Source organism: Aquila chrysaetos, chromosome 10, assembly GCF_900496995.4.
Source record: "Aquila chrysaetos chrysaetos chromosome 10, bAquChr1.4, whole genome shotgun sequence".
NCBI lineage: Eukaryota > Metazoa > Chordata > Aves > Accipitriformes > Accipitridae > Aquila > Aquila chrysaetos.
Genome location: NC_044013.1, coordinates 36,197,658 through 36,221,672, shown reverse-complemented (window position 1 = coordinate 36,221,672; position 24,015 = coordinate 36,197,658). Strand labels below are relative to the sequence as shown.

The window sequence follows — 24,015 nt, the reverse complement described above, 5'->3', positions numbered from 1 at the left end:
GGTAAGACTCTAGTAACAGAATATCATGTGTATAGGGTAACCAGGCAGACCTCATGGATTTGGGCCATGAGTCTGGCTGAAACTTCTTCCTATTCCCTTTTCTAGTGTCTCTTAGAAGGACTGAAGCAGAGACTTCTTGAATTTTGTGACTTTTCAAACACCTCAAACCCACTGCTTGCATCTGTGTAGATTAAGGTCTTTGTCTGCTCCAGTAACACTCTTCTGTAAACTGGGCATGAGGTTTGGTGGGGCTTATGAACTGAAGCTGTTCTGAACAGAGAAAGTGCATGCCTGTGGTGGAGCAGGCAGCGAGAGCTGTCAGCAAGAATTGAGGTAATTAAAGGGATTGCAGGAAAGATGGCAACTGCTGAGTGATTAATATTTCTCTAGTGCTCTTAACTTCCAGGGTGCTTTACAAAGGCATTGGCCCATCCCTGCCCCAGATAGCTTAATCCAAGGCAAATGAGATGTGTTCCAGGAAAAGCAGAGGAGAAATGACGTAAGCAGCTAATGTTTCATTAATGAGGCTGTTGGTGCACGTCAGGGACAGCATTCCCTAGAAGAGGCTTTTTATCAGATTGGGCTGCCAATCTGATAAAGGCACGACAGATCCAGGGAGATGTTCTCCTCTCGTTTGGACCAGAGACTGTCTCCGTCAGTCCTGGTGTGCCTCAGGGGCATTGGTCTTGAAGTACTCACCAGGCAGCCAGTTCTCCCTGGAACGAGGCTCTTCCCCACTACTGCCATGTGCAGCCACTCTGTGGACCGGAGCTCAGAGAGTGACTCCTGGCTCTGCTCTGTGTAGCTGGGTCCTCCAGGATGATTTTCCCAGTATCCCAAAGAAGTGGTTAACTTGCACCGTAGCATGTCTCACTCGCCTCAAGTCTCCAGGAGATGTAACTAGGTTGGGTTCCTGTAGCGTAGCAGCCCATAGAGGGGAATGTTTTGAAGCAGCTCATTCTCTTTTTAGATTAAGAGAATGCAATGGAAGTTACTATTTATTCTGCCTGAGCAACTGGGGTTTTTTTCCCTTCTTTTGACTTCCATTCTGGGGCTTATGACTTATTGATGAGTCTTTGGGCAAACAGCTCAAAATAGCTTCTCTGGCGCTCAAACGAGCAGTCCTACACTCCGGCTCTGAGCTCAGTCATGCGATGGGGGAGCGTGTGGACAGTGAATGAATTACATGTGCTTGTCTTCCACAGAGGGCCCTTCCAGCTTGTGGAAAAGCTGGATTCTCTCTGCGTCCAGGTCGTGAGGATGAGGTTGCATCACTGCATTTGGGTCAGCTGTGGTAAAATCTACCTCCTGCTCTGAAGGAAACTTGGAAGTCTCTAGGAAGTGATGGTCCTGATCTGCCTCCATAACACTGGGGACTCTCTCAATGAGGCATTCTCAAGTTACTGCTTCCTTTGATCAGGAAGGAAGTGAAGTATTTGGGTTATTAAATCTCTAAAGGAATCGGAACACAGTTTGTTTCTTGTAGCATCTTCTGCTAGAACAAAGCAAAGAGAAAACATGTGAGGAAACCTCCAGCTACCTTATATTGAGGCAGCGGAGCATTCATTAGTGCCAGACTTAGTTGCTAATTTGCTAGCTCTCTCATTGCCATAGAAGTTGGCTGCCCTTTTACAATTGGGGAAGCTGCCATATGGAGTAATAGTATATTTCTCTGCAAAGAGTTGAGTCATGTTAGCAGATGCCAAGTTAAAAAGAGCACTCCCCTTACTTTTTTGACAGCAGTGGGTTTGATGGAGATCTGTCATTGCCCTGACAGCCAAGGCTCTGGTTTTGTTTTGTGAGTTCATGTAGAAATTATCTGTCTTGAAACACTCAGAAATCGTTTTGGTGACCTACTTAGGGAACAATTTATAGCATAATATAGGAGTAGAGAATACAAATGTTGCTGTATTCATTGAAGAACCAAAACACTCATCAAGTTGAATTTGCTTAATGCAGTTTTTCTGAGCTGGGGAACATTGAAGTAGATGCAGGGCTGGTTTGAACCCCTGAGGACCTTATGTTCAGCTCTTATTCTGGTGGGGTTTTTTTGTTTTAGTAACAAGAAAAGTAAGTCCTGAAGTAACCAAACTGATAGCTTTCAACTTTTTGTCATGTTAATTAGAAACTTCAAAGACTAGTCGTACATTCCTTAGGCAACTATTTCAGAAGTAATGAATTCAAGTCTTGTTCAGGTTATTTTTATTACCATTTCTAATCTTTCACCCAATACAGCTGGTTTAATCTTAACATTTGTAATCACACAAAGAAACTAAAATACTTGACAAGTTAACAAAAAAGCCATTTTTACAAGAAGATGAGGAAGACTGAAATATTTTCAGAGGCTCACTTAGGTAAAATATAACTGAAGAGTCTTCTGTTTGCCAGTCACCTTGCATCTTGTGATAATGAATACCAGGCTTCTCCCTCCCATCCCAAAGTAGCGATGATAATTTTCTTGACCTGTTGACTCAGATTCAACCCCCAGTCAAGCAGTGATTTATTCAAAGGATAAAACCAAAGTTAGACTTGACACAGCACTGTAGGGCTGAACAGACTCCAATCCCTGCTCTCTGGTTCATCTTTTTTACTTCTTACAGATTAAAAAGCTGCTGTCAGATGCCTTTGGAGTGTGCCTGTTGCTAAAGAAAATCTGACTTAGTTATTTGTGCGCTGCTAACTTCTGCTGGGAGACACTCTTGCAGTGCCTTGTCAGCATTTTGGAGGCTACCTGGCACTCGTGGGTGCTGTGGTCCCCCTGCCCAGAGCTGCCTCTGCAGAGCACAGCACTCGTAAGTGATAACAAGCTCTTGCCAAAAGGTGTGCGAGAGGCTGCATTGAGCTTCGAGTATTTGATAGCCGTGTCTCATCTGCCAGCCAGGGAGATGGCTGTAGTAGTTGTATAGGCTTGCTTGGGTCCTGTAGTTGCCTTTTGGCAGCCCAAGCAGTGATACCCCTCTGATGACATGCAGGCTGTTAGGGTTGTACCTAGTGGAAGAGGTGGGGTGGGTGAGGTATCTTTGCCACCATGTGTGTGAGACCTTGGGCTGTCAAAGAGGAAAGTGAGTTCTGAAACAGGGGTTTGCGTTGGTGAGGAATATTAACTCTTTCCAGATACTACTTCAAGTCAAATTTGGAATAAGTGCCTGGGATGAGAACCTTTCTATGCTAAAGAGCACCACTGTTCCTAATAAATGGCCTTTCAAGGGCTGTGAAAGGCTGTGAAATCAGAATACCTGATTTGCTCGTTTGGGTACATGAGAATTGCTCCCCTAACCCTGGAAATGGGTGAAGTGGAGCCAGCCTGCTGTGAAAGTTTCAGAGCTCAGGCCTGGCCTGTCATGGCACGAATATGATAATCTCTTCTGTGAGATGGTAACAACTTGCAGGAGCCAATACAATTGAAAACAAGCTGCAGGGACTCCCAGAGCAGTAGCGAGTCTGCCTGAGCCTGGAGCATTGCCATTCTCTTGGGATCCACATTCAAAATTGACAATCAGTGTGTTGTGTTCCCCAGTGTTACCTGCTGTCAACTGCCAGGGCTGTTTGCAGCTACTGAGCATGCAACTGAAAGAAGCATAGCTTCAGTTTTAAAAAATGCCTGTAAAATGATCTGGCGAGTATTGAAAGGGAAGGATCTGCCAGCTGCATTTCTTCCTGAAAAGTGACACTTGGAAACACAGACCTCTCCCTTGCTGCTGAGCAGTGTGAGGTGCAGAACATTTTCGTATCTTCAATGAGTTTGGCAAAACATTTCTGTAAAGGCAGATGAAGGTGCAGCTTCTTCACTGAGAAAAGATCAGTCTTGCTAATGCACTAGATCATACTTACCCTTCTATGCTCAGTTCTGCTGTAACTCATCACCTGTGCTCCTCCACTCTTCAGTGTATCGCTTGCAATGCAGAACCACTGGAGCTCTCATTCATCAGAAGTGTTAATGTATCTCAGGTCACAAATGCAGAGCTCTCGGTACTTGGAAGCAGATTTCACACATTCAACTCTCCATAAAAACAAGGTTGAGAACTGGCGTAAGCAGCAAGTCCAGCCAGCAGATGTTCTCCCTTTAGAGCCTGCTTGATAAATGGCACAATATCTGCCTGTGTGTGAGCTGCGTCAAAATAACTGGACCAACCGCTGCAGAACAGGCTTGGGTAGCTAGGTATGGAAGGTGCTTTCTTGGATTTGTTGCCTAGGTTATTTTTTCAACAGCCTCTACTAGAAAGGGTCTTATTCCAGCAAAGAAGAGAACCCTCCTGGGAGCTCCCTGAATTAAGGACTCGGATCACAGCTTGGCATCTGCAGCCAGTTCCTATCTCAGCTGTGGAAAGCTGTTGGCTTGCCGATTAAGGGCAGGTCTGCCACATGGTACAGCTCATTTGATTAAAATGTACGTTTTGAACTTCAAGTACAGCCAGGCACACATGAGAGCGTAACCCTCCCAGTAACTCGCTGTTCCCTGACCATTGACGTAAGCGGCGTGCCTGGAGATGACAGCCGCAGCCAGGGGCGCAGCACCCAGCCTCGCTGTCTGTGCACAGCTCTGCTGCCCGGGCTCGAGACTTGTGCCTGTAGGTAGAGTATCTGGCTGGCAGCGGCTGTCAAGCGCCCGTAGGATCCTGAGAACCCTACCTGTCAAACAAAATGAAGTGAAGTAGCTAGCACTCCCTGGGGGCATCTGACAGCCAGAGCAGCAGACTGTCACAGAATAAACCATGACCTTGTGCTGGCAGAGGTAAAAAAGACTCTGCATAGGAGAGTTCTTCTCGCCTTAACAGTTTGGCTGTTACCAGGCTCTAAAGCAAAACCCAACTTGAAGTAAATCCTTAATTTAGTGTAGGTGCTAATGGGATTCCAAGTGGGTATGTTGTGTACTTGCTGCTGATGGAAAGCATCTGTGTTGCTTTCAGACTTGACTTTGAAAGTCAGTTCTCATGCTCAAGTCTGGGATTTAAAGCATCAGAAACCTACACTATTGAAGAAAATAACTTAGCATTGTTCTTATGAGGTACCTCTTCCCCAAAATACCATGTGTAGGCTATCAGAGGGTTGCACTGCAAGAAAGGACAACAGAAGGGTGCTCATGCTTCAAGGTGAGCAAATACTTTCCAGGGATTATTTCTACAGGTGCTGCTTCCCCTAATCAGATCATGAACAAGATGTAAGTGATTGGGAACCCTGTGCCAATTTTTAGTGGGTTCACACCTTTTCAGCAGTGAAGCATCACGTCAAAATCTGGCACCTTTTGACTTTATCCCTTGGAAGCTTTGACTAAATTCACAAGGTAGCAATATTACTTTTTTTTCTCCTTTCAAAAAGATTGCCGATGGAAAGCCATTTTTACTTAAAAGTGCTTCTGTTTATTCTATTTGAAATGTCTGAAACTGAAGATCTAGTTAAAGATTTAGTAGTTCGTGTCCAGGTCGGTAGGTTAAAGCTGCAGAGCCACAGGCAAAGTTAGTCTGGACTGGTGGATTTATTGAATGCAAGTGGAGTTTCCTTTCAAGCATGTCAAACCTGGAGAGACTTCTCAGCTACTGGTATCACTTTAGATGTCATTGATTGTCTCAGGCCAATGTTCCCACCTAAGGAGCGCTGGATTTTTTTTGGCAAGTCACTGTTACTAGCTACTCAGTTTCTCATAGGCGCTGCTGTGGATCCGCTTTCTGCCTGCAGTTGCTTTTGTAGCCTGTCAGATGGCATTGGATGCTCCTGATGTGGCAGTGCAAAGGTTGAAGCATGACTTTGGAAAGCTGTTATCAACTGGTAGGGCCTCAGCCTCTTCTTGGTGCTAGTTTCCCCATCCAGGTATCTGCAGGTACCTTTTCATGGACCAGATCTTGGGGACCACAGCACTAACAGTGCATACCTGGCTGTTTGGGGGAAGTATGTGGTGTTGCACAATGAAAGGTAGTCTTGAAAAGCTTACCAGACTTGTCCCAGTGCTATAGGTTTAAGGAGACTGTAGCGTTTTCCTTTCCTGTTTCCAAAAATGATTTGTAACAGCTGGTTTCTGCATCATTACAGATACTTGCAAGGTGACACGTGATGTCATTACTGAACCCAATGATGCAGTTTGGGAGGAAGGCTGGCGTGTGGCTTGCTTTTCTTTGCTGGGAAGAAACTGCACTTCAGAGCATCTTAATTGGGTAGCTCTCCAGAGTATAGCCAAAGCAGCTTACTCAGTATGTTTCTGCAGAGTTGAGAAGCAGGTCAGCAGATACCTTTTTATAGCATTCTTATAACTGCAGGGACAGGGTTAGCATATTAATTTGGAGTGTGCCTCTAGAACTGTGACTGGAGAGAAGGCACTGCTTTCCAGCCCCTCTTGTAAGAAACTGCTGTTGTATGGCAACAACAATTAGCTACAAAAGCTAAGTAATCTCTGTTGTTCTAAGGCAAGGCAATTAATCATTAAATCAGAGTTGGAAAGATCTTAGGTCACACAGTGTAGTCCGTGCTATACTTTGTTGTTTTGCTACAGTTCCTCTTATTGAGAGCGTTGTCAAGCCTGATTTTAAATACTCCAAGCACGGAAGCTTCTGTCTTCCTCAAGAGAATTTTTTGCTGCTTAATAATTCTCACTATCAAGTTTTCCCAGACGTTTAGCCTAAATTTTCCCTCTTCTGGCTCATCTCCATAACTTATATCCAAGCATAGCGTCTGGAACGGCTACACTGCTGTCCCTTCCCCAGCTCTTCCCTCCCAGACTCAGAGGTGCATTTTTGGCTACTCGCCCAGTCTGTTCAATCACTTTTGCAGAGGTGAATCAGCTAAGTCCATCCACCAAACTGCTTTTACCCCTCTGGCTTTGGTGCCTCTAGCTTAAACACTAGACATTCCAACTCATGAGTGATGCCAGCAATCAAAGCATGTAACAGCTCCCTATTACAGAGGATGACTTCCTTTTCTTTTTTTTTCTTTTTTTTTCTTTTTTTTTCTTTTTTTTTCTTTTTTTTTCTTTTTTTTTTTTTTTCTTTTTTTTTCTTTTTTTTTCTTTTTTTTTCTTTTTTCTTTTTTTTTTCTTTTTTTTCTTTTTTCTTTTTTTTCTTTTTTTCTTTTTTTCTTTTTTCTTTTTTTTCTTTTTTCTTTTTTTTTCTTTTTTCTTTTTTTCTTTTTTCTTTTTTTTCTTTTTTCTTTTTTTTCTTTTTTCTTTTTTTTCTTTTTTCTTTTTTTTCTTTTTTCTTTTTTTTTCTTCCTAGGTTGCACCATCATTTACATGGTTTTACTGGGCTTTAAACTAATCCCTTCTTAAGCTGGTTTGCGCTGTGGGAATTAAATATAAGCTGCTACCTTTAGTGATGGCTGACAGTAGAAACCCCACAGACTGTCACATCTACCTTTCTGCTGTTCTTTGCACTTCTGGGACCTTCCCAATTGCTAGAAGAGTTTGTTCAGGAGCTTGATCTCCTACCACTTGTCCTCTGGCTTCCATGTGTGTCTAATCAACTGACTTGCGTTTGAATTCTCTGGTTTATTCCCCTCCCTTGTCTATCTGCAGCTGTTTTTACTGACATTTGGGGATGTCTTTCTAAACCTGCCACTATGGGACAATAGATTTTCTCAGCAGGACACTAATATATGTAATTATTAATGTGAATGGAGTTTGTCTTGGCATAAGTCTTTGTAGCAGCAAATTTATTTCTTTGGCTCAGCATTTAGCATGGTCTGGTTTGTGTTTCAGCTGGGTGACAAATCAGAGAATTCCTTCTGGGATTTTTCAAAGTAGTAGCTCAGGCGGCTCCTGAAATTCAGGGCTCCCCACAACCTCGATTCTAGGTCTCTCTTACAGGCTGTTTCCTTCGTTGCAAGCAATGGCAGGTGTCTGCTGAAGTGTACTCCCATGACAGGCTATTGCTGTGCGGGATGATGTGAGGAGAGCGTGAGAAGCATAGAAATAAAGCCCAGAGCTACCTTTTCTGTGCTATATTATGACAGTGCACTTTCTCAGAACTCCCGTTTGCTCCTGCTGTACCGTCAGCTCTCAGCCTGGGGAAAACTGAAAGTGAGGTTGCTCTGAGTTAGCAGAGATTAGTCGGTAATGTGGCAAGCATGTGTGATAAAAGGCAATCCAGTGCATCCCCCTGGCTGGTGGAGTTTAATGACACTGAGAATTAAGCCTTTTGTCAAGTGATCTTTTTTGCTTGCCTTGATTGCTCTGTAGCAGGGCTTTCTTCCAGGAATCAACATGCTGCATGTGTTTGCTATATAGCTTTCACTAAGGTAAAGGCAGGAGACTTGGGAGATGCTGCAAGAAAGGTGCAGGCCATAGACGTACTTCAGGCTTTTTAGAAAGTGTTCGGGGCTGAGACAGGACTAATCAAGGAGGTGAAAAAATAAAGAAATGGGGATGAAAATAAAGAATATGCAGGGGTTTGAAGCTGGAGAATTACAAGAGTGAGATAGCAAAAAGGGATGATGAAGAAGCTCATGTGCAATATGACAGACGTGGTAGTAGCTGTGTGCAGCCAAGAGGTATGAATGCACCTCGGAGGTGGAAGAAGTGAGTGGAGGGAGAGGCTGAACAAGAGCAGAAAAGAGCAAGGATGCTGGCTGTGACCCCATCAGTGCAACTGGCTCTGAAGCAGCATGGTGAAATGCTCACAGGAGAAGCTTGAGCAGCTTTTAGTGAAAATGGAGTGAGCACAGAGGGGTGGGACTGATCCTTGTCTGAAAATACCCGGAAGCTCAGTAACATCTCTCCAGGTAGTCTCATGTTCAGAGCTGGCTTCTGCTCAGAGAGATAGTCCAGGGTGCGCGGGCAGGCGATGAGGCTGTGCAAAATCTTGGGTTCCCTTTGGACTTCCAGCTGATAGAGATACTTTAACCCCCTTTGTTTCTTCTATAACAGGTGGCTGTGAAAAACAACATTGATGTCTTTTACTTCAGCTGCCTAATTCCTCTCAATGTGCTTTTCGTAGAGGATGGCAAAATGGGTGAGTGCTTTTAGGTCTGTGGTCAGCCTCCTTCAGCCAGACTGCTTGCAGCGCCCAGCTGGGTGCAGTTGTCCCATGGCTGAGATTCACGTGTGCTTGGCCATGACCTTCATGCCAGTGCATCTCAGCAGCCTGAATTGATGTAGTTTGATAGCCTGTCCCTGTTGTCCTGCAACTCCAATAGTTACCAAAACACAAGTCCGCTGCTCTGATTCTCTCTGCAAGACAAGGGGTGGATCTGTTTTCTTTGAGGCTGATTTTTGGGGTGTTTGTTTTGACTTTTTTTTTTTTTTGAGGGTTTGATTCACTCAAATGGGTCTAGGATTTGCCCCCATACCACTTTTACTGTAAGTCGTGTATTCCTGGTCACCTTTATTAAACTGTTGTTGGAATTGGCTGGGAAGTTGCTTGAAAAGCAGCTTTTTACTAACATAATCCTAAATGTGTGGATCTCCTTCCTTCTTGTCAAATCCCGCCTGTTCTTGGTTTGTAAACAGCGCATATGGTAAAGACTGTCTCTGGTTTGGGGGTTCCAAAATCCATCAAAGCTTTGCTGCTTTTACAGTGAGACTGAGGTTGTTATAGGAGCAAATCCTGGATCTGTCCACGGCAGGGCAAAATGTGACTAAATGCTCTTTTGTGTGTCTACCTTGTAACATTCTGTGGTGAATTAATTAATGCTACGGTCCTGTGAGGATCCAGGAGTGCTGATCGTCTTTCTTGTTTCTAGAGCGCCAGGTCTTCCTTGCAACATGGAAGGACATTCCAAACGAAAATGAGCTTCAGTTCCAGATTAAAGACTGTCACCTGAATGCTGGTGAGTAGCTTAATTCTACGATGCTGAGAGCACTTTTGATGTACAGTCACTAGACACCACCTTATGAACAGCATTGTCTATGGCTAATGGATAGATGGGTATTGCACTTACGAACAGAACAGCCTTGGATCCTAGGGCTTGTTTCAGTCAAAAACTTTAGCAGGGTCCCCGTAAAAGCACATATAAAATCCCAGATCTTAGACTTTACCTACTTGTTTCTTCCTTTCATTCTGGATCTTGTATTCTTGTTTTCTCTTTCACACTTTGCTTCTCTGCAAAACTGCTCTTTTTAAATAGAGCTGAATATGGTGTTGGGGCTGTTCAGCAATCTTGTCCTGCTACTGTGTGTTTCAGGCAAGGTGTTCCAGCCCTGACTTTAACCTACTGCATAATCCTGGGCCAGTCACTTCACCTTTCAGCATCTGCTTTCTTCTTTCTGTTGTGAAAGAGTAACCCTACATACACTATAAAATGTTTTGACATCTGTAGAGGACAGGCCATGTGAGAAAGACTTTTGGTCTGCTGCTGTTAGCTGATATATTGATGTATTTTGATCATAGTCTGTCCCATTCAGCTCTGTGTTTATCTGTCTAGTTGCCTCTCTGAGCATCCTGCTTGTACGTATGACCTTACTACTGCTGAAGGATGAGGGAGTGTAAAAAAAAGTGGAATGGGGCCAGCATAGCAGCTTTGCTCCTGTTCAAGAGGTTCTGGACAGGAGCCAAGTGATTCTACCAAAAGCTGCTATGCTTCACAAAGGAAAAAAGTGTCCCTATTGATTACAAACTCCGTAACCTTTTTATTCTCTCATGTCTGCTATTACACAATGAACACTCTCTTGCTTCAATTGCAGACAGAAACCATGGGTCTCTTTGTACTCATAATTATTACTATTTTGGAATGTAAAAGATGGAGCACGCAAGAGGGGAGAAAATAGCAGCTGTTGGACCTTATGACTTGGTTTCACTGTGGGGTTTCAAGTGAGAATAACCTCTGTGCCTCCCCCAGTCCTCCCTCTGCTCCCGACCGAGCTTGGCATAGCCTCTCCCCCTGCACTGCAGTCCTGCTGCCGGTAATGCCTTCTGCCTTTGCCATGCCCTAACGGCACTGTCCAGAGCTCTTTGCATCTCCAATCAGAAACATTGGTAACTTCTCTTGTTTGGCACTGGGGTGTTGCAGTGCTGGTTAGCGGGGGTTGTCATTGGGGGCGAAGGCGGGGTCTGGGAAGATGAGCACTGGTGATCCTGCAGCCTGGCCTGTGCTCCCTTCTCCCTCTGGAAGAAAATGTTAGAAAATGTGGAGTGACAGGCAATGCTCCCCATTCAGGGAGGTTTTGCCAGCTCAGCACCAGATTGCTTGCTCAGGCCTGCCTGAACTGGTGATACTCCGTGGAGAACATGTTACTAGCTCGCAGGGAGAGCATGGGAATGCCGGGCAGTTTCTCTGCAGTGGTATCTGCAGCCATTCCCAGGACTCAGGCGGGAAGAGGCTTCTCTTGGTGCTTTAGCCAGAGCCCTGGACACAATGCCTCTCCCAAGCACAATCCGTCACTCAGGATGCTCGGGGGTGCGCAGGATCTGCCAGCCTCTTTGGCTTATGTGCCGTAGAAAGTGGGTCATGTCTCATAAACAGATTTCAAACACTTCCATCCGCTGAAGCTTCTGGTTTTGTATTTCCGCTGCTGACACCTCCTCCCTCTTGTGACTATACCGGCCGTTTCCTTCCTTGACCACCTGGGCTTCGGCACGGAGCAGGCCAATAGCTTGCAGGAGGGAAAACTAGGGAAATCTTGTGTGCTTGTCTTAGTCCCTTGTATTTTAACTACCAATGCAACCCTGACTCAGTCTGCTGCTCAACTTGATTTCATCTAAGCAGTAACCTCCTCTAGTACAGATCATCCTAACAGCATCAAGCCGCGCCTGTACAAGGATCAGCCAGATCCCAAACCCTGTGGAGGGCTGGGCTTCCAGCATCCCCAGGGATGGAGACTTCTCACAGCATGGCAAGTGGCTAGTGGTGCACACCAGGGCAGAGGTGAAATAAGCTGGATGAGCTCTGATGACAGTTGAATCCATCTTGCTACTAGTTTATACCAGAGCAAAGGGTGCGTGTCTGGCCATGTGCTGCAGTAGGGTGATAGTCTTTCAAGGTTCACAACCTTGATCATTTAAACCCAGTGAAAATAGCCTTATTTTAAGACACCTCCTTTCTTCCAAGAATAGCAGCTCTGGGCATAAAATCTTTAGGAACTTGATCCTTGTGGAGGAGAGACTGGTTCATGTTCAAAAGACTCTCTGGTAGGAGATGCCTAACCAGAATAAAGCTCTCGACTTGGGCTGTCGGCAATTCTATTGTTCACTGATGAAATACTGCCGCGTGCAGCTCTCATCTCACTGCATAAAATAAGGTACACAACGGCTGCCATGGCAGAGCTGCGCAGAACAAAGTCCGCAGATTTCTACGGCTCCTTACTAAAATTTAGGAGGTGCTGGGTTTTTGCAACCCTTCAACACAGACGAAAAGCTTCTAAGCGCCGCCGGCTCTGCAGAGGTGTGCAGCCACCGTGTGAATCGTTATCCCTCCTCTCGCATCCGCTCAGATAAGTAATTCATGCCTAGCGTGAGCCCACCCACTGGGTGGCGAGTTGCTGTTGAGGCTCGGGGATGCACCGCACCATTCATGCTTCGGTCTAACCGATTCCGGCCCAGTGATGCGAATTTAGCTGTGAGCTAAAAATACCTCTGCTCCCAGCTGATGTGCCCTAATCGCAGCGCTACCAGCCACTTAAATAGAGCCGCACGGCTGCAGCAGGCGTCGGACAGATGGAGCAGAGCGTCCCGAACAGCGTGCGGCTGCTGCTGGGCAGAGAGCTGATCAGAGCTGTGGTCCCTGCACCCTTGGTGCCTGGCTTTTCTTCTCCTAGCTGCAAAGAGCCTTCGCTTTCCTAAGTGCTCAGATCCGCGCTGTTTCTGCACTGTGTGAGAAGTGGGGCTGAAGCTATGTGCAGACATGCAGGAGGCCCTACTGAGCAGCTAAACAGGGGATGCTGATTTTCTTCAATGGAGAAACTGAAATTTGAATTTCTTTTTCTTTAAACCAAAGTGAAATGAGCTTGGAACAGGGGGTTTTAGGGGGCTGGGATTTTATCTGTCAAGAAAGCAGTTTGTGCATTTCTTGCACATCCAGGGCTGGCTGTCTGTCACTGTGCAAGTCACCTCACAGCACCTCCTGTGTAAACTGCAGGCTTTTCCCCAGATAATTTGTTTTGTTCCTTCAAACAAAAAGGAGATAAACAGTCCATCAGTGGAGATACTTCTGAGTGAGTCTGTGCTCCCAGGCCTTTGTAGGTAAAAGGACCATCCTGTGCCCATGATGCAAGCCAAATAGGATTGACTTGAGCTTTGATGGTTTGCGACCGGGATGGCAGAAAAAGCTCCTGTCCCTGGCAGCTCACCCCATAACAGGGCACAGAACAACCAGAAAATCTTGGCTGCTGTGGGTAGCCCATGGCACCACAAGCTGAAACCTAGGATAAGGTGCCAGGCTGCAGGCTGAGGAGCAGGTACCCTTAAATGGTCATAACTTGCCACTCTGATCCTTGTCTCCAGCATCTTTGTTTCAAAAAAACCCCAACAAACAACAACAAAAAAACCCATCCCCAAACCCAAGTCCTGGACACTTGAAGGTATTCCCACGATTCCCAGTGACTCAGTGAGAGATGAGTGCTTAATTCTGGATGAGGGATTTGGGGCTCAGGTTCCCAGCGGTGAGAGCTGGCACTGCCCTGAGGCTGTTCTTTAGGGCTGGAGCCATATGGCTGTGAAGGAGCAGGTCTCTCTGGACTTGTATCATGGGGCCAGGGTGTACTTAGGATGCACTGCACATGATGAATTCATTAGAGCTGTTTCATGCATCTGCCTCTTAGGAAGAGGTTTTAATAGTTCCATGGAGAAAACCTTACTCAGAAATGCAACTTGTAATGAAAACACAAGGTCCTTGTTATACCCCAGCATTCTCATCTCTTATGAATCCAGTGCTAAATTAATTGATTTTTGAGTTTTTTAATGAAAATATAAGAATCTAGTGCATGAAAATAAATGCCTAGACTGTTATAGCTCAAATAATCAGGGTGCTGTTGGTGCAACTATACCAACTGAGGTTTCCCTGCAACTGAACACGTGCTAAAGCTCAGTTTGCCTTGTTTACGCACGTTTTTCAACATCCTAAGTTTGATTAAATTTTAAAGGACCACTACATTAAGCTAAGATATGCAAATCAGGTTAGCTAAATGTTTTTCCTTTTTAGAATTCTGCTTACCCAAACCCACAGAGTGAAAGAGGACAAGCTGACTTGCACATGGAGATTGAATGCCATTAAGCAGGAGGCAATTAGTTGCTGTGCTGTTCAGCAGTTCTAGGAACTTTGGTTTTGCTTGCTTATTACTGATCCCCAATTTGGTGTGAAACAACAACTTTGGTATTCGGAGTTAAATATGGCTTTATTGATATGCAGTGGTCGCTTTGTTTCTCTCTGCCCACCCCACCCCCCCACCCCACCCTGAGTAATTTACTAATGCTAGAACAAAGAGAAATTGGATTTTCTTGCTCTAACAACCTGGGGGACAATCATACGCAAGCTTCCTTGGTATGGTGGGGGGGGGGTTCTGTATGTGCGGTAGGTTTTTTTTTCTGTATGTGCAAATCTAGTAACCTGATCATTTAATAAATTATAGAATCCATGCATATTACATGTCTTGGAAGTGAATGTACTGTCATAATATTGACCAAAGTGCCTCCCCACTGGATCAGAGTATGCAGATGCGTTTCGTATTTGAATGCAGTTCTTGGCTGGATGCTCAGAACCCTTCAGGTGTTGCTAGAAATGGCATGGGGATGTTTTCAGCTACCACAGCATAAAATATAGTCATTAAATTTTACTTCCTGAGATCCAGTGCTTGTTGCAAAATGCCACAAAGGTCCAAGTTCAGAAAAGGTATATTGTCGATGCTGATTCTGAGTTGTGCGTGTCCTCTGTGAAACTCCTGTTGTTGCCAGTTGGTCATCTTGGCTGTTTGAGTTCAGAAGTGAAATTCTTATGCTGTATGGGTAGAAGATTTAAGCACGTCCTTTGCTTTACCCAGAAGGAAAGTGCTGTTGAAAAGAATTGGATTACTTCAGTGCAAGGGAAGAGACCTTGTGCAGCTGTTCTTCCCTGTGTGCCTGTGTTTTTCTATGTGTGCTATTTAGTTGTTGGACTGAGGTAGGGTAAAGAATTCTGTTTAAAAAGCAAAAGAAAAGGAAAAAAAAAAACAACAAACAACTAAAAAACCACCAAAATAAAAAAACAAAACCACATCAAAAAAAAACCCAACACTGAAAGATGGACTGATGTCAGAGGCTTTCCTGGCCTTGGTGATGGGGGAATCTTTCTGTATCCTTACACTGTGCTTCAAGAGGGTTTTGAGAATAATCATTGAGCCAAAAGAAAAAGCCCTGCAGAAAGTTGCTTAGCAAGGTCAGATGTAGACTGTGCCGTCTTGCAGAAGGACTCGTGTGGCTCTGGTTTGCAGAGTCACCAGACTCCACGTGTGCCCAGGCAGTGCGGCTCAGCCCTCCTCCTGCCTGCGCTGGGCACTAACCAGGGCTTCGGTGGATGCTGCGCTCTCGCTCGGAAACCAGCAGCTCCGTTCAGAGCTGGCCTCAGCTCTCTGCTCCCAGCAAATATCTGCCTTTTTTAATTTTTTTTTTTTTTTTTTTTTTGAAAGGCTGTGCTGTCACATGGCATTAGCGGTCCTGCCTTCAGCCAGGCACAGCCTGGCACTGTTGCTTAGCAACTCTGCCCGATCTCCAAAATCCAAAATCCTGACACTCGGGAACACAGGAGGGATGGGAGCTGCTACCTGGGGGGAGAGGGGGTAGGCTCTCACCAGTCCCCAAGCCAGTGCCGAGAGAGGGGGCAGGAGGAGTCAGGCAAGCCAAGCGTCAGCACTCCAGCCTGCTCACAATTGCTCTGGGTGTCTGGCTGAAAGAGGGTATGTTTTGGTAGGGTTTCTTGTATTCTTCAGAGGGTAACTGAGGTCAGACAGAGAGGCAGAAAACAGGCTTTCTTAGGAGTTGCCCTGCCTCGGTTTCCCTCCCTGTACCCCTCTACAAGCACACCCCTGCTCAGAAATCTTCCCCCGGCAGAGGCAGTGGCTGTTTAAATTGCAAGAGGTGCCATGGCACGGTTGAAGGCTTTGGTGTAAGAGCAGCTGCTCTGCTGCCCCGTCTCGCCCTCTGTGCCCCCAAAGCACAGCTCCCCAGGCAGCAGGAGCGCTCCCCTCCTCTGCCGTCGCACCGTGTGATGGGATAGCAGCCCCACAGCTGCCAAAATTACAGCTTCCCGCTTGCAGCCTTGCTTCTGACCCTGCACCCAGGCTTCCTGGGGAATGCCTTTGCTCTGACAGCAGAGGGGGAGACTGCTGCCGGCAGATATAAAGATTGCTGGAGAAAGTCTCGAACCCTTGCCAGCAGTTCCACTTCCAGGATACATGTTCAGAGGGGCTTCAGACCGGTGAGATTTAAGCACAGCATGTTAAAATTAGGCAAACAAAATCACATTTAATACCAACATCCCTTGCAAACAAGGACGCGCTCTCCGAGCCGGCGCTTGCGTTAAACATCGTGCCTTCGCAAAGCCCCAGAGGCTGCTCTCGCCGGCTGGGAGGGCACGAGGAGATGGGATTTTGGGCTTCATCCCTAGTGGGTGATGTCCTTCCAGCGCGGGTCTCTCCCAGCCACGCTCCCTGCAAGGAGGGGACTGCTCTGCCTCGCCCGTTTCCCTAATCTGGATGAGTTTGTTGTATAGAGGAGGAGTAGAGGTGGGAGGAGGAGACAGAGGGAATGAGGGTTTTTAAGCAAAGGATCTCATTAGTTACTTATATCTGCCGGTTTCCATAGTAACTGGGGAAGAGAGGAAACCTAAATCTGAGTGTGTCTGGGTAGCTGGATGCCTGAACCCTCCTCAACCTGCATGGAGCTGCTTTGAAGCCTGGGGAGCAAAAGGGTTCAGCCCAGCCATGGTTGGAGGGTCCAGGCTGCCCATGGAGCTGCTCCGCAGCTCTGGTTATCAACACTGCCCTTGCGAGAGGCAGCGGGTCCAAGTCTCTGCATCAGTGTACGGATTTTTGGGGCCTTTTTCTTTCCTGCTTCTACCGTTCCCTGGTGCGTGAACAGACTCTGCTGTCCCCTCTCTAATCCCTCCATGCACCAGCACAACTTGTGTCCATTCTCAAATCCAGCACTGATGCCAGCAGATCTCGGTGTTTGTAGGTGCAGGGATGGATTAGAGCTGCACGGTCGCTTTGTGCTGCTTCTACGCTGCTGTCCTGCTCCTCGCGCTCCTTGAAATGGATCCCACATTTCCAGTCTCTTGGCTTTCAGTGCAAATTGGGTTAAGGCCACTTCTCTCCTTTGCTTTCTGTTGAAAGTGCCTAACCTGCTGATAATGGCCCAGCATAGACAGGGTGTTCCACCCAGAGCTCTCCAGCAGAGAGCTTGAACAAGTTAAATTTCTCCTGTTGGGCACCAGGAATGGGAATTTGCCAGTGATGCTTATCAAGTGTGGAGTCCTCCTCCCTGAGCCTTCCACCCAAAGTGCAAATGTTCCCCTTTTACTGGCATCAAAAGACTGAGGCTTGCTCTGCTCTGTGCTGTGCTGAGAAACACCTTGGCATCTAGAAGCCACTGGTTTGGATCTTTGTGTTCTGCATGTTTGCCTCTGTTCTTGTTTCTTTGAAAGGTCCCTTAGAAGTAACGTGTGTCATGGTTACATCCATACAGGTCTCCAGGTGAAATCACACATCTTCTGCGAGTGCTGAGGTTATACAGTGTATTAAAACTGTATCGCAGCCCTATGATGTCTAGAGACAGATGTCTGTGGGTTTTTATCCTTTCAACCAATTGCTTTAAAAAAAAAAAAAAAAAAAAAAAAAAGGAAAGGATTTTTACTACCTTGTAGAACATTGGTTTGGCCAGGGGTGTCTGTGCGTGAGAGGGGGGGAAGCAGGAGGGAGCTGTCGTGGTCGGGACAGGACCTCAGAAGCAGGTACCCAAGCAAGCTTCAGGCAGTGATCTTTGTTCTTCTCCACCTTTGTCTTCTGACTTTTGGCTGTCTCCAGGTTAGCCTGCCTGGGGCTTGTTGGGGTTTATAGATAGAGCAGAGTCCTTTTACCCTCTGAGCTGCAGACTCTCGCCTTGATAAAGGCAGCAAGTCCTGAGTGACCCAGAGCAGTAAGCAGTAAGGGAAAGCCTTGCAAGGTGGGCAAATACTTCACAAGGGATCACAGCCTGAAAGGAATGAGATGGGTCCCTGGAAGCAAGTTGGAATTTTTTCTCCTTGTGTCATGTCTGCTCCTGTCCCCACGGAAAACTCTAGGACAGAAGTCAGTGTTTCCTTGTGCGCTTGCATCCTGGGAACGCTCCTCTGGGCTCTCCTGTCTTCTCAGATGATGAATCTGAATTAACAGATGTGTTTTTCTTTCTTCTCTCCAAAGACACCGTCTCCAGCAAACTGCAGAACAACAATGTCTACACCATTGCCAAGAGGAACGTGGAGGGTCAGGACATGCTTTACCAGTCTCTGAAACTCACCAATGGCATCTGGATCTTGGCGGAGCTTCGCATTCAGCCAGGGAACCCGAACTACACGGTGAGGTGTCGGACTGCGGAGGGCACGTGGCGCAGGCTGGGATCCTTCTAACTCGCCTCGCGTGCAGAGCGATTTCTCCCTGCTTTGCCTAACGTGCTTGTTTTGGTGGAGATCCTGTTAATTTGACTGAGGGGTTAGGAAGGCCCACTGAACTGGAAAGAAGCGAGAAACAACAGAATTACACTGCTCTGTTACCAGTGAGCTGGGATAGTGCCCACTCAGCAATGAGCAGTTACTTGCCAAGGTTACCCAGAGATAAAGCCAAGAGACATTAGCGAGAAAGCATTGCCAGGATGCCCTTCCCCCTCTCATAAACAAGGAGAAATTTATGCCCTGCTGCTTTCCTGCAGCGGAGACCGGCTGTCTGGATGTCAGAGGCTCTTTGGCCTTGTGCTGGCATCAGCCTATGGCTGGTGAGAAGGTGCGGTCTGTCCTGCATTGTGCACCTGTATAGCTGTTCCCTTTGCTCCCCTTCTGAGGACCTGTGTGTCTGAGCATCCCGGTATTAGAGGATTTATCTCCTGTTGGAAGCTGTTCCAGGAGTTTCAAGAGAAATCCATGGTCTGGGGACCTGCGGGGTGAAAGCGAGTGTTGGAAGATGATTTAAAGTGTTTGCACAAGGATTGATGCCGGAAGCCTCATCTCAGCCTGATCCTTGCTTTAGAGAGGGGTGACAGCCAAGTTTGCGTCTGTCAGGACTGAGCAGCAAATCATTAGAAGCCCCCAGGTTTAGTGCTGTGATTTACAACATGAGGGCAAGTAAGCCCCTTGTCTCGGAGTTTGGGGCAATGTCCCCTTCTTTCATGCCTGCAGAGGCACCTACATTTGTTAAGGGATTCGGGAACCCCACAGTGGGAGTTTGCTTTCATGTATCTCCTCCTGCTTGTAGCAAGCTCCGAAAAGGCAGTTTGGTGTTGGTGATGAAGAAAGCAGTACCCAGGAGAAATATTCTGGGTGACTGTCATCAGCCACGTCCATGATCTGTCCAACCCATGCTGTAGGTCAGACATTTCCAGTTGCTTTTGTGGAGATGGTAGAAAGCTCCTGCCTTCCTTTGCACCACCGCTAACCTCTCCTCTCTTCTCCGCAGCTCTCCCTGAAATGCCGAGCTCCCGAAGTGTCCCAGTACATCTACCAGGCCTATGATGCCATCTTGAAAAACTAACAGGAGATCAGCCTGTGCCTCACCCTGCAGAAGGAGGGGGGAGAAAGGGGTCCCCAGATCCTCCTTCACCACTGGCGCGGGGAAAAGCACTCTTAACTGGAAGCAGCTGTATTCATGTGTAGGATTTCAGTCAAAGGCACTGATTAAACAAGGTAGCAATTAGTATCCACGTGCTAATGATGATAGGGAACAAACCCCTTTGATATTTTTAGCGTCCATGGAGTTTGTAACCACTGCTTCAACTACTCCCACGTCCCCCTCACCCCTCACTCGTTGTCCGTTCTTGTGGGCTTCTCCATTTTGTGCCAATGTTCGGTGTTTTCTAAATGGCTTTAGGCGTAGTTACAATTTTGTAAAATACCGCTCATTGAAAAAAACCAAGCAAAAACCACACGTCGGCTCATTAAAACAAGGCAAAAGTGTCGAAAACATAACACTGCACTTTATTTTATATTTTTATACTTTTTTTTGAGTTTTTCTATTGTAATTGGCTTAAAGGGAAGGTGATTCCAAGGAAGTATTGGGAGCCCTGCAGGGACGTCGGGCTCTAGCAGGGTGAGCACAGCCTCGGGGAACTAGGAACAGAGCCATCAGTTCGGTCCGTGGAGGCGGATGGAGCCCTAAAGAGAGGGGGTTTTTTATTACACTTGTGCTGGCAGACTCAGCTCTGCTTTTTGATGGTGTGTTTTCACTCCAACCATCTCCCTGGCTCATTAGCTGCTGATTTGAGAAGTGAGGCTGCTTTTGCGTGGGGAGGAGCTGCAGACCTAGATTGGTAACGGGACAGCGGTGGATGAAATGAAGGAAACGAGCCCGCTCTTAGAGCAAACGGCCGTTGCCAGAGCTCCAGGTATGGTCTCTGCATCCTCACCCATCCCCAGCCCCTCTTCTTGTTCTTTCCGTGCCTGCTATGGCCAAACTGCCTTCTCGGCCATCCTCCGAGCTGTGCCACCTTCACCCGGCACTGCGCTAACCCCTGGCAATCCCCAAGGCATGCGGTGATAAATCTGAACGTGGCAGTGCTGCTTCCTCGCCGGGGCTGCGGGCGTCAGCCATGCCCCTATGGAGAGGGGCTGCTGCTGGCAGTGTCCCAGGGTGCTGCGGGTAGTTGAGCAGCTCTCCCTGTTCCCGTGCTGTCTCCCAAAACCCAGGCTGTGGTGTGATGGGAGATGCTTTGGGCTTAGCGGTGTTTGCACCCTGCCTGCCTAGGGGCTTCAGATCCTGGCTCGGCTGAGAGTCGAGCAGATCGTGGAAGCATTTCTTCCAGTTGCAGCTTGGCTCTTTGTGCCCAGAGGTACACGGTAACAAGGGCCAGTCGGGTTCCTGCTCTCACCCCCTGTCCCGAGCAGCCCCATGCCCTGGCCCCTCTTTTCCAACCTGTCCTTAGGGCCAGGACTGCTTCCCTTTCCATTCCCTGGCTGTGGACTGACCACATTGCAACCACTAAGTGCTGCAGCAACAGCAGTGAAAGCAAAGCCTCTTGCATGTCCTTGCTCCATCCATAGCTTGTCCTGCTTAAACCAAGCCACTAACCAGAACGGCTTCGCCCTCCCCAGCATGCTTTGATGCCATCTCCTCCCCAGCGAGCAAAGCTCTTATGCATAGCAACCCCCATGTTGTCTTTTTAGATGCCACACTCAAAGTCAATAAATGTTATACGGTGGGAGATGGTTCATCAGGGCTTTGGCACTGTCTGCAACCAAGAAGCCAGTGCTGGGAAAAGGTCACAATGCCCTGGAAAAGACTCCAGCGGGGCACAGGAGCTGCAGGACCCTGAGGAAGGTGGTGTCCCAGTGTAGGAACCCCTGTGCTCTGGCTGAGAAAAAGTGGGGCAGAGCTGGAGCAATCCAGCCCTCGAGCCCTGCCCACGTGTGCTGGGAGGTGATTTGCTCCAAGCCCTGCGGGTGCACCGCAAAAATCATTAACAGAGCAATTAAGGAAGCACCAGTGGCACTGAGTGCGATGCTGTGTCGGGGCAGGGAAGAGATGGTACAGGGTCAGGAACAAACACTTGAGCCTCCTCCACTAAACAACCAGTGTAGGTTCGACGCAGGGAGGGGTTGCTGAGCACCCCTTTCTCTTGCCAAATTTCTTCCCAGCTTTTCGGGCGTGTGGGTGTTTCTGCGCTGCAGGGCAGAGCCTGGGCTCGGTCGGTGGCCTTTCGCCCACCTCTCCCGCCGCGCCGCTCGTTCGAGTGTTCGCCGCGTAGTTGTGTTGCTCTTCAGGCTTTACCTGCCGTCCGCGTCAATAAACTCATTTCCACGATGCTGTGGCTGTGTGTGGCTCTGTGGGGCTGGGGAGAGGATCCTATTTTCCTGCTTTTGGCCCTGCCCATGGGAGCAGGCAGTGCTGAAGGCTGGATTTGGTGGAAAGGAGGGTGTTTGCTCACCAAGAGCCTTTTGTCCTCTTTTCGCCAGCCACTTCTCTTCTACAGTGGAAACACCCCAAAATAGGGGCTTGCAGGGTGAGGAGGTAGCAGGTATCCTTGGTTCTCTGCCTCTGGCTGTTGCTGTCTTCTTATCTTGAAGGGCAGCAGGAAAAGGGTCCTGGCTTGCAGGGGGCACTGGCACCTTGGCACGGACAGCCTCTGCTGAGGAGCAGAAGATGGATGTACCCATTTAGTCCTTTCTGGGCCCCAGGTGGGCTGTGTGTAATGTGACCCTGCGGTGAAATGGTAAAGTCGTGTGAGTCGGTGATGCATTTGGATTGCTCTGGTCTGGTGCTGGCATTTCCCAGAGGGCTTTGCCATCATTGGTCCTGTCTCAGGCACGATGGATTGGGCTGCAAAACTTCTGTACAGGGCCAGAGCCAAGCTCAGGTGGACCCAAAGTCAGTGCTCAAAGTGGCCAGAAATGCAACAACACAAGGAGCAGGTTTGGGCAGTGCTGCTCTCGAGCGGAGCGACTCTTTCCCTTGCCCCTGCCCAGCCTTGGCTTAGCAGCACTTGAAAGTTAGGTAACTTCCACCCTCTGAGGACCTGGAGTGGCAGGTACCGTATCAGCCCATGATGTTCTGCGCTGGGATGTTTTTGTATTAGAAGCTGGTGTATGTGTCTAGCAGCAACGGTGACAGGCTGGTTTGGGGTCACTGATGTTGCTGTTGTGTCCCTTTGTGCTTCCCTGGTGTGCCTGGGATGGCTGCGTGTCCAGCCGTTGGGGATGGGATGGAATTGGATTGTCGTTCCCCGCTGTGGGTCTGCTCCTGCCGTGGTGCTGGGGGTGGGTCTGGGGCAGCATTTGGCCCCACAGGAACAAAAGCTGCTGCAAGATGCTTAGGGCTCTGCCGTGTTGGCTGCTGTTCCCTTCACGTCCCGTGGCAAAGGGAAAGGTTTCTCCCTCCCCGTTCTGCCGGGGGCTCCTCGGAGAGAAATAGGTCTTTCCTGCTGCTCTGGATTTGCAGCACACTCACGCCCTGTAAACGGGGACGCACCAGCCCTGGGCCATTCTGTACCTTGCAAACTGGGTTTGCATCATTTGCGTTGTTAGCCTCCGGTGCTGGGAGCTCAGGGGACAGAGGTGACGCTCCCTGGGCTGGAAGCTGCCGTGGGAGCGGCTGGTCCCCACAGCCTTCCCTGGTCCTGAGGCTCACACGGTGGGGCAGGGACCTCCCAGGTTGCTCCTTGCTGCTCTGGCTGGAGATGGGACCAGCCCTGCTGTGCTGGGCGGGCTCCCCAAAATCCCCGCTGCTCCTGCCGGCCTCGCACGCGTCCTGCTCCGTGCCAGTGCGTGCGCTAAGGGCCAGCATCGGGTGACAGCAGGTCCCTGCGCCCACGATGAAGTGTGGGGAGAGGCGTTTTGGAGGTCTGAGGATTTCGGAGGCTGTGGCAGAGGCGGGGGCTGACCGCAGCCCCCCGAGCCATCAGCTCTGCCTGTCCCCTGCTGCTGACTGCACGCCAGGACATGGGAGCTCGTTGACGGATGATTTTAGGTTTGCATCGGTCTCCTGTCACTGAGACTGGGATAAGCTTCCCAGCCAACGGGGACGTGCCAGGATCCAGCCCCGCTCCCCTCCCCCCTCCCTCGTATATTAAATTTCACAAATAAAACTGCAAGTGAAGAGCATCTCGGAGGGAACTGCTAAAAATAGCCCCGAGGCTGGAGCCTGAATTGTGCAGGCGAGTTCATATGCAGCCGCGATCCCTGCCCTCTCCCAGAAATATTTCAGGGCTCAGGGCTGCTTTATGGCGATGCAGGGAACCGGAGCTGGGGGGCTGTGGAAGAAGAGCAGCATCTAGAGCTGGTAATAACCCCCAGGGACAGGTAAATATTTCCCTAGCTGCAAGTATCAGGCAGCTGTGCAGGGAAATAAGCTCCAAATCTCTGAAAGCCTGGGTGTAATGTGAGACACAGAAAAGGGGCTCTGACGCCCTTTGCCTCAGCCCCAGCCTCGGTGCAGAGTGGCACAAAGACTGT

General features: G+C 48.2%; 1 protein-coding gene across 4 annotated transcripts in view; it reads left to right on the top strand.

Moving 5' to 3' along the window:
• AP2B1 (adaptor related protein complex 2 subunit beta 1) overlaps nucleotides 1–21,868 on the top strand; it is an 82,504-nt gene extending 60,636 nt beyond the window's left edge. For all 4 annotated transcript variants that reach the window (XM_030027490.2, XM_030027492.2, XM_030027491.2 and 1 more), the window contains 4 exons: nucleotides 8,849–8,933; nucleotides 9,664–9,750; nucleotides 18,284–18,438; nucleotides 19,529–21,868. In XM_030027490.2, the coding sequence (XP_029883350.1) occupies nucleotides 8,849–8,933; nucleotides 9,664–9,750; nucleotides 18,284–18,438; nucleotides 19,529–19,603 (402 nt within the window). In that variant the 3' untranslated portion in view covers nucleotides 19,604–21,868. The remainder of the gene's footprint in view (nucleotides 1–8,848; nucleotides 8,934–9,663; nucleotides 9,751–18,283; nucleotides 18,439–19,528) is intronic.
• The last annotated feature ends 2,147 nt before the right edge of the window (nucleotides 21,869–24,015 follow it).